The 15,683-nt window shown below is 35.4% G+C and overlaps 1 protein-coding gene across 1 annotated transcript; it reads right to left on the bottom strand.

Annotated features, from left to right (window-relative positions):
- Positions 1-8: 8 nt before the first annotated feature.
- On the bottom strand, positions 9-13,722 carry LOC132287766 (kinesin-like protein KIN-12F; the record flags this gene model as incomplete). The annotated part of the gene is made up of 23 exons (XM_059789807.1): positions 13,000-13,722; positions 12,700-12,855; positions 12,511-12,594; positions 11,464-11,583; positions 11,243-11,356; positions 11,070-11,162; positions 10,776-10,936; positions 10,599-10,673; positions 10,406-10,493; positions 10,264-10,322; positions 10,099-10,162; positions 9,932-9,997; positions 9,687-9,842; positions 7,243-7,347; positions 6,874-7,109; positions 6,693-6,771; positions 6,548-6,613; positions 6,396-6,440; positions 6,226-6,305; positions 6,007-6,088; positions 3,137-5,128; positions 2,499-2,960; positions 9-2,123 (listed from the first exon to the last, which is right to left on the bottom strand). Coding segments are annotated over exons 1-23 (7,221 nt in total), but the record flags the coding sequence as incomplete, so codon positions are not given.
- Between the last annotated feature and the right edge of the window lie 1,961 nt (positions 13,723-15,683).

Here is a 15,683-nt window from a genome sequence, read left to right as displayed (position 1 = left end):
TCTTCTATGAATTTAGATGTACCGTCTATGCTTTTGCAAATCTCTTCAACCATCTTTTCTAATGGCACACTCTTTTCATTGAGCACATTAATTATTCTGGTACCCACCATTTCAACTGCTTCCACTGAATCAATACCCTTCACTGCGTTGAAGCTCAACGAATTGAAGAATTCATACTTACTCTTCTCATGAGATTGGAGTTCATTTCTCAATAAAACATTCTCTTGCTTCAAAGTATTAACTCTGTCAACATGGATTTGCAAATTCTGGCCTTTTAAGCATAACTCCTCTGTAATGACAGATTGAGAAAGTCGGAGTTCAGTCAACTCTGCATTTACCATGTCCAGATGAGCCTGCAAACTGCCAGTGCAAGTCTCTAAGGAAGAAATTTTCTCTTGCAACCTCCGGTTTTCCATATCAAATACATCTATATGACTTAAAGATGATTCGCATTCAGATTTTTTCTCCTCCAAATCTTGAAAAACTCTAAAATAGTCTTCCTTCAATTTCTTTACCTCGCTTTTTATTGACTCATTCTCCTCCTCAAGGTAGTTCATTTTGCTTAGCTCCGCATCTTTCATCTCCAACTCAGCTTGAAGTTTGCATGACGATGCTTCCAGCAAGCATTTGTCATTATGCAACATTTGCTTTTGGAGATCAAGGTCAGAGATATGGCTAGAAGAAATTTCTAGAGCCCTTTCCTTTGTCTTAATCTCTTCTATTAACTTTTCACAGTCAGCTTCAAGTTTTTTAACCTGGGATGACAGTCTCATCTTTTCCTCTATCACTTCACCAAGTTCACTTTGCAAGTGATCATTTGAACATGAAACATCCTTCAACAACTGAATATCTTGTTCAAGAGTCTTGTTAACTTTATCCATATGTGTAATTCTTGAATTGCTTTCATTGAGCTTTGACAACAACTCCTGCCTCTCCCTTTGTGCTTCTTGAACTTCTTTTTGTAGAATAACAACCTCAACTTCCTCATCCATCATGATCCATCTTTCTATCTCTGCGTCCATGGTGAGAAAAATAATCTCTTTCTTAAAGTTCTCAAGGACCATACAACAACTGGTTTGCTCCTCTTCCATACTAGCTTTTTGGACTTCCACTTGGTTTAACTCTGACGCCAAGATAAGCAATTCAAAATCCTTTGCAGACAGGTCAATCATGAAATTCTCCTCCTGAGATTTCAAGACTTCCTCTTTATCCTTCAGCAATTTTTCTTGATTTAAAATGGGTCCCAAAACATTTCTGTTACTCATGTCCAACTCCTTAGTCAGAACAGAAAGCTCAGATCCCATATTGTTAGCCCTTTGCAACATTAGCTCCTCTTGAAGCTGTAAATTCAATATTTTCTTCTCAAAAGTGGTTAGCTTGATACTAAGCTCCCCAGTTTCATCTTCTTTCCTTGCAATGCGATCGAAACTATTCTTAATATCTGCCAGTAATTTCCCCTTGAGGATTCTACACATTTCAAGCTCATTTCTCGATTTGAAATTGTGCTCTCTCAACTCAGATATAACAGAGGCTGATTCACAGAGCCCGTGATGAAGCAAACCATTTTCTGCATTCAACCCTGTAACTGTTTCCAACAGGATTCCCATGTGACAAAGGTGTAGCACAGACACAGCACAATCCTTTACAATTATCTCAGACCAAATGTCCTCAAGCCATGAACGCATTAACATTGTTGAGTCTTGAAGTTGAGACTTCATGCAGATGAAATCAGAGGCTATAGACAAAGAGTCTTCCTTGAAAGTTGTCTGGACCTGTCCGACTATACTCTCCAGTTCTAGAACCAGCCTCCTCATTTCCATCATATCTGAAGCAAACTGATCTTCAAGGTTTTTGTAATGCGAATCCTGCAGATCCTTGGCGGATTGCAAACTTTGAACCTCATTGATTAGTATATTTTTCTCGTTGATTATGGAGTCCTCCATTTTCTTCAGCCCTTCAATCTCAAGCTTCAGGGTTTCATTACTTATCACCAACTCATTTATCATGATATCTGCTTCTTTCATGGTATCTTGGGCCTCTTCAAATTGAGAAAGAATACAAGAAGCCTCTGCAGTTTTCTGGGCTGCAACTACCTTTGCATCACCAAGTTCGAGCTCAAACAACTGTAGCAAATGAAATGGAAAAGACATGAGAGCAGTTACATTTTCTAGGTACTAAGGTTGTACACTACTTGTTACTTATCAAAAAAAAATAAAAAAAATAAAAAAATAAAGGTTGTACACTACTTGTCAAAATTCAATATATATTTGAATATACACACTATGTCCAATATATTTATATTTAAACACGTGCAGTGGTTATGGCCTTTTATATCATAATTTATTATCATCCATTTAGATTGATTTTAATTAAATTAAAGTGAAAACCTACTAGTGGCAGATATAGCATTGTGGAATGAGATATTGTGATCAGAATAAGATCCAACCCATAGCAGTGCATGTATTTTTGTAAAAGAATAAATTAGCACATTGGCTTACCTCTTCTTTCTGGCACCAGCAAGTGCCAGCTTCTTGCACAGTTTCTCCTACTTTCTGGAGCTTATGATCTATAGCCACCATCTTGGGTACAAGTTGTTTTTCGAAGCTACTCATATCTGTTTGTAAGGTGAGTATTTGAGTCATAAGATACTCAATGCTCCCCTGGCTTTGTTTTGCAGACATCCAGACCTCTTCTTTCTCATTGCGTAGTTTTGCCATCTCAGATTGCACCCCTTGTAAACATTCTACAGCAGATTCTATTTCTTTTCTTAGAAGAATAATGGTAGCATCTCTATCATTCTTGTCCTTGTTAGTTCCTGAAATTGCAAAGTTTTTATGATCCAATGAATATTCACTCACATTCTTGCGTACTTCAAAAGTACACTCTGAAATCTCAGTTTTCAAGTCCTCAACAGTTTGTGAGTCTATCTTGTTGGAGCCTTGATTCATTTCAGCACCTGTCTGCAACAGTTTCCAAATAGATTGAATTAATAAAAGTAAAACACTCCAAAAAGCTAGAGAGTATCCAAATAGGTTGAATTTATAAATGTAAAACAATCCAAAAAACTATAGTACAACATAAAAGGTGAATTAACGACAAAGTCGCTATTTATAAAAAAATCAACACATCAGCTTACCCTTGCTCCACATTTGCCATTAGCTGGCAAACAAGCAAGATTTACAGAGGTATTATCATTTTCAGAACTTCCAACCTGCTCCACATACTCATCCATGCATGACCTGAGTGTTGAAACACCAGATTTCAGCTCAGTAAGTTTCTCTCTCGTCTTTAAAATGTCATTTTCTTCAATTTCTTGAAGCTTCTGTTCCATAGCACAAGCACGTTTCTGCTCCTCAAGAAGCTGCAGTTTCAGTTTACCAAGGCTCTCCTCTGACACTTCCAGCTCCGTTTTGAGAGACTGAATCTGTGTCTCCGCTTCATCAATTACAGTAGCCTGATTATGGAGAAAAGCATCCTTCTGCAGGTTCATTCCTATTGATTCTCTAAGCTGGATATCCTTATGCTTTAATGCATCATGATAATCAGAATTTATCTCGGACATTCTATTCACAATCAAAAAAGCAACTGTTGCACAAGTTGATGCTTTTCTAATTTCTTCTTCCTCCTCCTTAATCTTGTCTTCCAGCTCGGCTACAAGAGAAGCTTTTGCTTTCAATTGTGATGTCAACTGGAGGATTTCTTGCTCCTTTTCACTGCACTCTTGCTGGTGTGCTTCCGTTATAACTAAAGCTGCCCCTCTCAAAGACCTCAGCATGCACTCCATGTTGCTTCTTCTATTGTTTGCATCGTCTAAGCACTGATTGAGTTCTTCAATTAGTAGCTCCTTCTCAGAGATGATTTTTGTCACTCTGCCCACTTTTTCAGAAATACAAGCTCTTTTCTGAGGAAAGGAACCGGAAATAACATCAAGCTGATTAGACGCATCTTTAAGCGCCTCACTCCCACCAGTAAGAACATATTCAATCTCACAGGTCAATTGTTCCCACTCTTCAGACAATGCTTTTAATTCGTCATCCTTCTCTTCCAGCTTTTCACCTAACTCTTTCTTATCTTGAGCCATGAGAGAGAATTTTTCCTGAAGCTCCTTCAACTCAGTTTGAAAAAGCACCAGCCTCTCTTGTGTTTCTCTCTCTTTCAATTTACTATCCTGAACTTGCTGCTGAAGAGTAGCAAGTTCTTCCTGAAGCTCTTCGCCTAACTCTTTCTTATCTAGAGCCATGAGATATAATTTTTCCTGAAGCTCCTCCTTCAAGTCAGTTTGCAAAAGCTCTTTCAATTTTAATTCGTCATCCTTTTCTTCCAGCCTTTCACCCAACTCTTTCTTATCTTGAGCCATGAGATATAATTTTTCATGAAGCTCCTTCAACTCATTTTGCAAAAGCACCAGCCTTTCTTGTGTTTCTCTCTCTTTCAATTTACTATCCTGAACTTGCTGTTGAAGGGCAGCCAGTTCTTCCTGCAAGCAGACTATCACCTCAGCAGTCTCAGCCTCAACCTGCTTACGAACTTCATCCATTTCTTCTTCATTAGATGTCTGAAATGTACGATCACTTTGGTACCACATATTCAGTCTCTTGGCCTTTTCAAGAGAACCTTGCATCTTCTTCAACTTTGCTTGTAAAGGGGAATCTTCATTTTCTGAATGTTTGAAAGATGGGAGATCTTTTAACTCTTGGAAGCACATTTGCTCTTTCATTGCAGAAATTTCAAGCTCCTGCTTACTCAAAAGCTCCACATAGTGGCTGTTACTGTTCCTGAGATCCTCTGTCTCATTAATTGACAGAACTTGCTGGGATTCAAGAGCTTCAATAACTGATTTTGCTTCCTTGAGTTCCTCCTTCACATCTTCACATTGTTTGGTCAACAATAAGACCTTCTCTTTCGTCAGCTCAAGATCCCTATCCAGGTACCGTGTCCTCATCTGCTCTGCATCGCCACGAGATGACCTCTCTTCTTTAAGAATAATCTTTAGAATATCCAACTCCAGTTGTAAATTTATGACTTCTTCTGAGTGTTTCATCAGCGTTTCATGCTTTGCCTCTCCCTTCTGTTTTTCGACCGCCACAAGTGATCGATTGTCAAACAATGGAGCTTCGATAATGGACTCCTGAAAGTCATTGTTATTATCATTAATAAGAGAAGTTGAATGCATTCATGGAGTTAAAAAAAAAAGGGGGAAAAAAGAAGAAGGATGTTACTGGCCATATTTGATATGATTATTAAAAAATAGACTTCCAGAATGGACACCTAAACGTCATTGATATTATCAGCCACTATGGAAAGAATGCATTCATGACGTAAATCAAATGGGGAAAAAAAAGAAGCATGAATGTGAATAATGTGTAATAAATGAAAAAGTGAGTTAATGACTGTGTGTGTGCATGAATGAAGATGAATATGAATGGTGGTGTGTAAAGAAGAAAATCAAATGGAAAAAAAAAAAAAAAAAAAAAAAGAAGCATGAATGTGAATAACGTGTAATAAATGAAAAAGTGAGCTAATGACTCTGTGTGTGCATGAATGAAGATGAATATGAATGGTGGTGTGTGAAGTGAAAGAACCGAAAAGAGTGAAGAAACAGAGAAAAGAGAAAGAAAAAGTGAGAAATTATTGAGGACCAAGAGTGAGTGTATTCCTTAAGAAGAGAGTGTGTCTTCTTCTAGTGACTGTGTGGGGAATGTCTCTTGATAATCCATTCAGAGTTGTAATCTTCTAATAAAAGTAGCGTCTGTGATTTCCATCATATTTTTTATTTTTCCTTTGTTTCCATTGCATATTAGTTGTGTGAAATTGGGTGGATTAATTCCTAACAAGTGGTATCAGAGCTGATACGAAAGGGATTAATTCCAAACATATATTACTCTCATAATAAGGGAAATTTTTTTATTATTATTTTAAATTGCATACATAATGATATTAATCTGCCTCTTTCTATAAGAATTAGCAATACAATTTCAAAGTAATAATACAACTAAGTGAAATTACCTTTATGACTTCAACACTGCTATCATCATCACAGGTTTCAGTTTTGAGGTTGATTAGTGAAGCACGTAGATCATCAATTTCTCTGCAGAAAATGGAGAGACAAAATAGCACAATGTAAATGCAAGAGTAAATGCTAGTATAGTATTCTATGTATATAAATCCAAAAAAACTTGAGACTGCTTGATCAAATAAAAAAGTCAGAGGACCAGATTCCATTACCTACTAAGTTTTTCATTATTCTCCAAGCAAGAGTTTAGGTTACTCCTGCACTCTTCCAATTCTTTCAGAGTGCTTTTGAACTGAAACCATAAATAGTGAGTTTGAGTGAGACATGCAGCTTACACAAAAAAGAAGTTATATAATTTATTGGAACATGAGTAGTAAGCAACCTCCAAGTTGAGCATTTCATTTTCTTTATTGAAATGTATAGCTTCCTGTGCCAATGGAGAATAAATTGTACAAATTCAAGAAAAGGTAACGTAATAAATCCAATTTTCTAACTTGGTACGAAAAAGAAAATTCAAATATATTTAAGGTTAACCTGAGGGGTGGCACTGATTTTTGGATGATTATTCTGGTTTGATTTCCCATCAAGAAGAAGAGCTAGCTGTAAACATAGGGATTGGGTTTATGCGCTCATACTAGAGAATGCAAAGGAAAAAAAATATAGGATTCATTCCAGATGCTAGAAGGACCTGATCCCGCAGTTCAGATACTTCGGTTAACAACAGTTCTCTCTCCCCTTCTTCATAGAAGTCTTGATATCTATAAATGCCAACAAAAAATAAAAGATAAAAAAGAATAAAAATGGTAAAGCGATGCCAGATTTTTGTTTTCTTTCTTATTTACTTTTCAACAGAAAGCTACCTTCTGATCTGTTCTAAAAGCCTGATATTCTCTAGAGCAAAGCGAGTTACTTCTGGGTTTCTATCAAGTTTAGCTCGAAGCAGCTGAATCTCTTCAGAGAGTGCACCATTCTCTTCCAATAAATAAGCATCTGCGGGTATTAAACCACTAACAAGTGATTCCATTCGTTGAATTTTGTCTTCCCTAAACTTCAGCATCATCTTTGTGCACCTAGTATCCTCCTCTCTTTGACGAACCTGATAAGCAATATCTGTTAGGGATCTAAGTTATGGCTTCAAGGCAAATACATCCTTTGCTTTCTTTCACAACCTGACCAGCAGCCAACAAACAACCCCAAAAATAAAACAAAATAAAATAAGAAAAAGTTACCAATCGGTTCAACTGTTCAAGTTCAGCTTCAAGTTGCTTAATTGAGGTCTCTGCCATCTGTTCCCTTCTCAAGGCACCAGCAAGTGTTGTCTCCAATGATTTCAACTGATAATAAACAAGAAAAAGGAATCCAATACATTTTTTTAAAATCATATTTCACAAGTACTAATATGGAGGAAATGAAGTTTGAGTCCAAATTCATGATGTTGTGACAGAAACACATGCTAGTAATTTAAAAAAAATAAAAAAAATTTATCAGCTTTTATGTAGATCGTGGGTAGTAAAATACCATGTAATCTAAATATGACACTTGTATTCCGGGCATACATATGGGATATGTATTATGCACGTTTTGGGGGTAACAAAACAGTCATCTTGACATTTAAATCCTAAAACAAAAATCCAAAAAAAAAAAGGGCATATATATTCAAAGTTCCAATTGACGGGTGTTTGATGCAACTAACACCTGTTTGATCCAGGCATTCGCATAGCATCACAATCTACATTGTGACAATGGTACTGTTTCTGAATATCAAATTATGTTAAACATAAAGTACTGCCCGTATTACATTTCCTGTATTCTTATTTCTTTTATATGATCGTGGATGGGTGGAAGTGTTACCTTCATAAATTATTTTAATGAAATCTCAAATGGGACTTAGGTTTGCTATAATATAATAGTAGAAATATAATATAGAAGAAAAATGAGAGAATTATGTAAAGGTTTGAATGAGATAAATCACTCATTTATAGCTCTAGTATTTATAGATAAAAAAAGAGCACATGCTTACATTACAAGAAAGTAAATTAAATCAAATCACAACACATTCTATTGCATATTCTATGCCATGATTCGTAGCTATCAAATCTTTGATAATATGGTAAGTCGTTCCATAAATCGTGGCTATCATATCTGCTAACACTCCCCCTCAAGTTGGTGCGAGGATTTCTGAAACACCCAACCTGAACAATGCATCTTCAAACACAGCCTTGCTAGCACCCTTCTTCAAAATCTACAAGTTGCAGAGTGTAAATCTGACTAGCAATGATTTCCTCTTGGGTGAAGTGCCGATCAACAAATCAAAAAATGTCTCCTCAGACCATAAACAATTAACAATGTCTCCTCAAACCATAAACAACCAATCATGTCTCCTCAAATCGTAAACAACAAACAATGTCTCCTCAGACCATTTCCCTTCAACACATGTTTAAAACATGTAGATGGAAGAATCAACAATGTCTCCTCAGACCACCCCCTTCATACATATGTTTAAACAATGTAGATAAAAGAATCAAAACTGTCTCCTCAGACCATAAAAAGAAACAACTATGTCTCCTCAGACCATTTCTGAATAGGTGGTAATATGGTAAGTCATTCCATAAATCGTGACTATCATATTTGCTAACACTCCCCCTCACGTTTGTGCGTGGATATCTGAGACACCCAACTTGGACAATGCATCTTCAAACACAGTCTTGCTAGCACCCTTCTCCAGAATTTACAAGTTGCAAAGTGTAAATCTGACTAGCAATGATTTCCTCTTAGATGAAGTGCCGATCAACAAAACAAAAAATGTCTCCTCAAAGGCTCAAACCATAAACAATTAACAATGTCTCCTCAGACCATAAACAACCAATCATGTCTCCTCAGCGTAAACAATGAACAATGTCTCCTCAGACCATTTCCCTTCAACACATGTTTAAAACATGTAGATGGAAGAATCAACAATGTCTCCTCAGACCACCCCCCTTCATACATATGTTTAAACAATGTAGATAAAAGAATCAAAACTGTCTCCTCAGACCTTAAAAAGAAACAACTATGTCTCCTCAGACCATTTCTGAATAGGTGGTGCTAAACTCGCAAAGCCCTCATTGAGATCGGACCACCCTGCCTACCCAACACCTCCCGGATGGGCGATGTCACCTTAGACCATTCCCAAATGGGTGGTGTTGAACTCGCAATGCCCTCATTGCAGTCAGACCACCCTGGCTCTGATACCAGGTAGAAATATAATATAGAAGAAAAATGAGAGAATTATGTAAAGGTTTGAATGAGATAAATCACTCATTCGTAGCTCTAGTATTTATAGAAGAAAAAAAAAAGAGCATATGCTCATATTACAAGAAAGCAAATTAAATCAAATCTAAATCAAATCACAACACATTCTCTGGCATATTCTATGCCATGATTCGTGGCTATCAAATCTTTGTTAATATGGTAAGTCATTCCATAAATCGTGGCTATCATATCTGGTAACAATAATAGTTTGGAAAATGTACTTATTTCTCAAAAGATCACCAAACATGTTTGTAGGTTTGCAAACATGAAGATTGACATAATGATAGTTTCATAATTCACAACTATAAAATGCTTCTACTCTATCTAAATTCTAAAGATCAAATCATGTGGAATTTACATCAGCATATTGCAACTTAGATACCTGTTTTAAAGACACTTTCAGAATGCCTTTAGATTCAGATCCAAGCAAATTATCAGTTCTCTGCTCATCCAATTCAAGTGCCTTTTGGCTGGAGGGATTTTCACCAAATGATAGAGATCTGGAGACATTTTGGCGTTTGAGGGCAGACAGCTCCTCCTATTCCAAAAACAACTCATTAATTTCAAATAAAAACTAATTTTTACCTGACATTTTTCCTACTAAAACATCGAAAAATTTAATGCCACCGTTAAAACTTGTATCTGGTGTTGTAATGCTATGACATCTCCTGAAGAATCTTCATTCACCACAGCCTTCATCATGAACAAAAAGAACATATATGGTCAGAACTAAGAAACAATTGCTTTCTTCATGAAAGCTGACCATATTGTACTGAGCATAGAAACAAGCTTACATTGTTCTGAATAAGTTTTGCTCGCTGAGCAAACTTTAAAGTATTCAGTGTTTCAGCAGCACACCTGGAAAAAGAAAAATTAGGGGAAAAAAAGGTATAAGAGAATTTAGCACCTAACTATTCAAGTTGAACTGATAATAAACATGAAAAAGCACATGCACCAACCATATAGAAGGGCTGACATTGGCAATCATCATTGTTTTCGAGTTTCCACCTAGTGAGTCCTGCATATCATATTGCTTAAATATAAATCATGAAAAATAACATATAAGCCTGATGACGACAAATAAATGGATCTAGAATTCACCTGAAGAAGAAATGTCAGCCTTGAATCTCTATAAGGAACATGCTTTGTCCTCCCATGTGCCACATCCAAAAGAACCATTATTACATGACTGCAAATTGAAATGTTTACCCAAAGTGCTCACAACGGATAAAAAGGATGTCAAGAACAGCAAAAAGAAAATGCTATCAGAGAAATCTGGTAATGATTATAGTACCCTAATGTAGATAACGATTTGTTAATATTAGCAGCTTCCTTTAAACGTTCACCCTCAGCGCCAGAAGTTTTCTGCCTGCCACGTGACGATAAAATTATTGCGTGTAGCACAAAGCAAAATTTTCTTTTCTTTCTCCAAGTACAAATTAGCTCAAATTAATTGGACATGATGCATTACCTTTCAGAGCCAGCAAGATCAACAAGGTTTAGTCTTGCAAATCGTAGATTAGACGTGGAATCCTTTTCCCACCTTCTCTCAATTACACATGTGAAGACACTATGCGAACGACTGCTCTCTCTATTCATATTTGTTGCGGCAACTTTTCTATTTGAAGAACCCTATTGCAACAAACCAGTTTTCATAAAGAACAAAGACACGCAATGACACACATTCAAGTGGAAGCACACACACACATAGACAGAGAGAGAAGCAATGCCAGACTGAAAACAGTAAGGATCAAAGGTTAATAACCTGACTCAGAAGCTTAAGAATATCACCAACAGTCTGGACTTCAAATTCTGACAGATTTTCAACATACACACCCGTCTTAATGTCCTCCCGCAGCTACAAAGGCAATGAACAAACATAAGAGAGCAAAATATTTATATTACACACTCATATGCTTATGAAACAACACAACTTACTAGCAAATTTGTAGAAGAAGGATCAAGGAGATCAGTAATTTGTTCATTATAAATCTCTAAGAAAGAGCACTTGCAGTTGTATTTCAATCTCTCATCCCTTCGGCTTTCCTCTTCCTGCAAGCAGAAGAATACAAGGGAACCTTATCGGTGCTATAACTAAGATGTTTTCGAACAAATCAGAAATTGAGGTAGCAAGTTTGAGCGAAGAGTGTTGAAGTTACAGCTCTTATTCTTGCAAACAAGAACTCAAATATGCGTGGTGTCATTCCACGATTTGGACTGGGCTTGACTTCTAACTCTTCAATCTCACCAAGCATTGTATATGTCTTCCCACTTCCTGTCTAGATGGTTAAATGAATTCATTTAAAACAAGAAGGCACTTAATTGTGTTGAAATTGCAAAGGAAAATGAAAAAGAAACAAGAACCTCAACATAAGTACAAAATTTAGATGGTTTAAGTTGATTTAATTTATACAATTCTAAAAGACTCTGTTTTTGCTAGTGAGCATATATTTTGCATTACATCATAAGAAAATGTGGTGCATTCTTTAGTGTTTTGATTAATATTATTAATTTATTTTCGATGTAATGCACTCACGTAACCATATCCATCATTTAATGAGACGAAATTGTTATGAACTTATGACTATTCTGTTAAGGGAGGATAACAACAGATATCTTCGTGGCTACAGGCGGATATCCCAGCCATCCTAAATTTCATCATATTGATGAGATTTAGTCTGTGTCTAGTATGTAAAAAGATTAGGTATTTACCATTGGTAGTCAATGTCCATATAGATGTAGATAAATAATGATTCAAGATCACTATTCTGGGTGTTCTGTGACATACAACATATCCATTACCCCAAGTATACATTATTCATTTTCTTCTATTTTTTTTTGGTCACCGATGGTGGTGACAAACCTCTTAGAGCACCCCATAGTCCACCACTGGCACATGCAATCCTCCCGTTTTACATGACCAGGCAATTGTCGAGAAATTCCCTGGGAGTGGCCCCAAGTATACAATATTCAACCCATCCAAATGGGTCAGAAAGTTGACAACATCAATATTTATCCTATTTAAAATAAAATGTTGGTAATAGATTTTATTGTTGAAAGATTAAGTATAATTGATAACATCAATATTTATCCTATTTAAAATCAAATGTTGGGAATAGACTTAATTGTTGAAGGATTAAATATGAATTATATGTTAAGTCCTCATTTTTCCATGATTAAAAAGCAACTCAATTTCCGAGAAATACCTGCCCATAGGCAAACACACAGCTATTGTATCCAGAAAGGCAATTCTCCACCATAGGCAGACCAACCATCCTGAAAAGCGTTTCCTGCAATATCCCATCCAGTTATTCAAACATGTAATTAGCCAAAGAAGAAAAAAAAAAAAAATGAATCAATTGTATATTTAAAAGTTTATTTGGTTCTAATGAGACCTGGTCTATGGTTTCACATGCTACATGGTCAAATGTAAATCGAGTTTCTGGTTGCCCGATCCAAGTGATGCATTGTGCACTCTCCTGCTTCAAGCACCTACTATAAGCATTGGTACTTTTCTCCTTGCTATTTAGAGGACGGACCCGTATCAAAACCTTAACAAGTTCAACTTTAGTGAGCAAGATATACAAAATTTAGGTAACAAAAACACTAATTTGGAAGCCCTAATTTGAAATCTTTCTCAATAATCATATGAAATCAGTGGCAAACTCCGGGAAAAGATAGAAAAGTGAGCTTACCTGTACATTGTGATCCATCCAAAATGATGGATCTTCTTTGAGATCAAAATGTGGCACTTCCACTGAATTAACAACAGTTGAGGAACTACAAGAAATTGGAATCCCTTTTGACAATGCAGCAAAGTTGCCCATGCGAGCACCTCCATTAGACAGAGGTCGAGAACCACCTGTTAGACAAAGTCCCGGATTCGGAGGCTTGGTTACACTCTTTGTTGGTGTACTCTGTGTCGAATTGCATTCCGAATAACCTGAATTAGCTCTCCCCATAACCCTATTCGACTGAGGAGTAGTCATGCCGGCAAAAACCCCATTCCCATTCACACGACTCGATTGGCTCATATAGTGGCTCATATCAGCCCTCCCATCATCGTGTGATTCAATTGCATTCGAGCTTGATTCGTTCTTCGGCACCCACCCAAATCGACTCTTCGCCTGAGCTCCTTGTTTCTCCGGCGTGGAAAGCGACATTGTGTTATCAGAGCTTTTGCGCTTGACCTTAGTGGGTGTTTTATCAACCTTAGTGCTCCTAACACCCACCTCTTTCTCTACCACAGCTTTAGAATTCGAGGCCGGTTCTTGAATTGCGTTCAACGGGGCCCTGTTCGAATCCGTTCCGGTCTGATTACCCAACGAATACCTAGGGTTTATGGGCACATTCTCGATTTCCTCTGCGTTTGAATTCTTACCCGAATTCCGGCGTAAGAATTTGAAGTCCCGCAACATTCTAAATACAAGCTAATTCCAATCAAGAACAAGAAATGGAAAGCCAATTTTGGAGAAATGAAATCTGGGAATGAAAAATTGGGAAGATGTGGGTATGGAGTACCTGAAAGAGAAAGTGAGAAAGAGAATCCCGAGTTGACGACCACCTGAAATTGCTTCGTTGAGTAAAGTCTCAGCTGGTTCTTTCTAAAGTTTGAATCTTGCTTCAAGAATGCATTCAAATCTCTGTCTCTCTCAAAAAAATTTGTGAAAGTAAAATTTTGGGAACAAGAAATGCTACAATGTGGATTTGGAGTACCTGAAATTTCTTTGTTGAGTAGAGTTTCAGCGAATTCTTTCTAGGGTTTGGATCTTGAATCAATAATATATGTATTCAACATAGTAATATACAGACACACTATATTACTCTGTATGTCTCTCTCTTGTTTTTCTCTCTCTAACTTCTTTCTAGATTCTTGAACTCTGACATCTCTGTGTCTCTCTCAAGCTTCGATCTTGATTCGTACTATAACTTTGAAAATTGTTTGCGAGTGGGGTTTTAGGAACAGAGATGAGGAATGGACGGCTGAGATCTCATCTAGATTTGAAATTTAATGGACACCGCGCTTTTGAGTTTTGAATCGCCTTGCGGTCTTCTCTTTTATTTATTTTTTCCAAAAGAAAAGTGAAAATTTTATTATGTCTTCAACGGCTAATTTCTTGCTCCTCCTACACTACTAGCCTCTCCTAGCTTGCTTTGTACTGTGGGCCCCACTGCATAACCTTCACTCGACGTGGTATAAAATTGATATGGGACACTCGAGTGAAATCATTGTCAGGTGGGGTCCGTTTTGTTTTATTTTCAAAATTGCTGTTTGAAATTATATCCTTATTTTTTTTTTTTTTTTGGGAAAAAAAAATTATATCCTTAATGAAAATATAGAACACGTTATAAAGATGTCACGAATGCTATGACAAAAAAATTAATTAATTAATTAATTAAATAATAGAAGGAAAGAAAAGAGAATATGAAGAATAATCTATACTTTCTCATTTACAAGTTTTTATTTGTCAATAAAAAAAAGAAAATAAGTCAATAGATGTTTTAAATTAGATACTATTCCAAATAATATAAATTTTAAATTATTATACTATCTTTTATAAATTACAATATTATATATATTATTAGATATAATAGTAAAAATAATTAAAACTTTATTCTTCTCTTATATACCGTAATAAATTATGAATTTTTTCTCTTCCTTTTATCTAATTGAAAATAAAAAAAAAATACATAATATATTTATTAAGATGTCTCATTCATCCTTTCTTCTTTTTCTTTTATTTAAACTTTTTTAATAATTTAATTTTTTTTAATCTTTTTTTTTAATAATATAAATTATTTCTTTTTTTTTAATAATATAAATTATTTCTTTTTTTTATCTTTTTTTTAATAATATAAATTTTAAATTATTATACTATCTTTTATAAATTACAATATTATATATATTATTAGATATAATAGTAAAAATAATTAAAACTTTATTCTTTTCTTATATAACGTAGTAAATTATGAATTTATTCTCTTCCTTTTATCTAATTAAAAAGAAAAAAAAAAGTACATAATATATTTCTTAAGATGTCTCATTCATCATTTCTTTTTTTATTTTTTTAAATTTTTTTTAATAATTTAATTTTTTTTTATCTTTTTTAAAAATTTAAACAATTACATACATCCACAATATTTTGAACGGTCAACAAAATCCCCTTCTATTAGCCTCTTTAATATTGAATGTTGATATAAATTAATCATATTCTTTCATTTTAATAATTATAATGCTATTTAAATGGACAACAAACCAATCAATATGATATAATTGATATTATTTCCGTTGGGTGGTACCCCACCAATGAGAATTCTAAGTAACATGAAGGAGGGATTTGACATAAATGCTTTTAGAATCATCAATTTATTTATTTAT

Source organism: Cornus florida, unplaced genomic scaffold (genome assembly GCF_030987335.1).
Source record: "Cornus florida cultivar Cherokee Brave unplaced genomic scaffold, ASM3098733v1 CherokeeBrave_3.0.0_Hap2_scaffold_104, whole genome shotgun sequence".
In the NCBI taxonomy this organism is placed as follows: domain Eukaryota; kingdom Viridiplantae; phylum Streptophyta; class Magnoliopsida; order Cornales; family Cornaceae; genus Cornus; species Cornus florida.
This window is presented reverse-complemented; position numbering and strand designations above follow the sequence as displayed.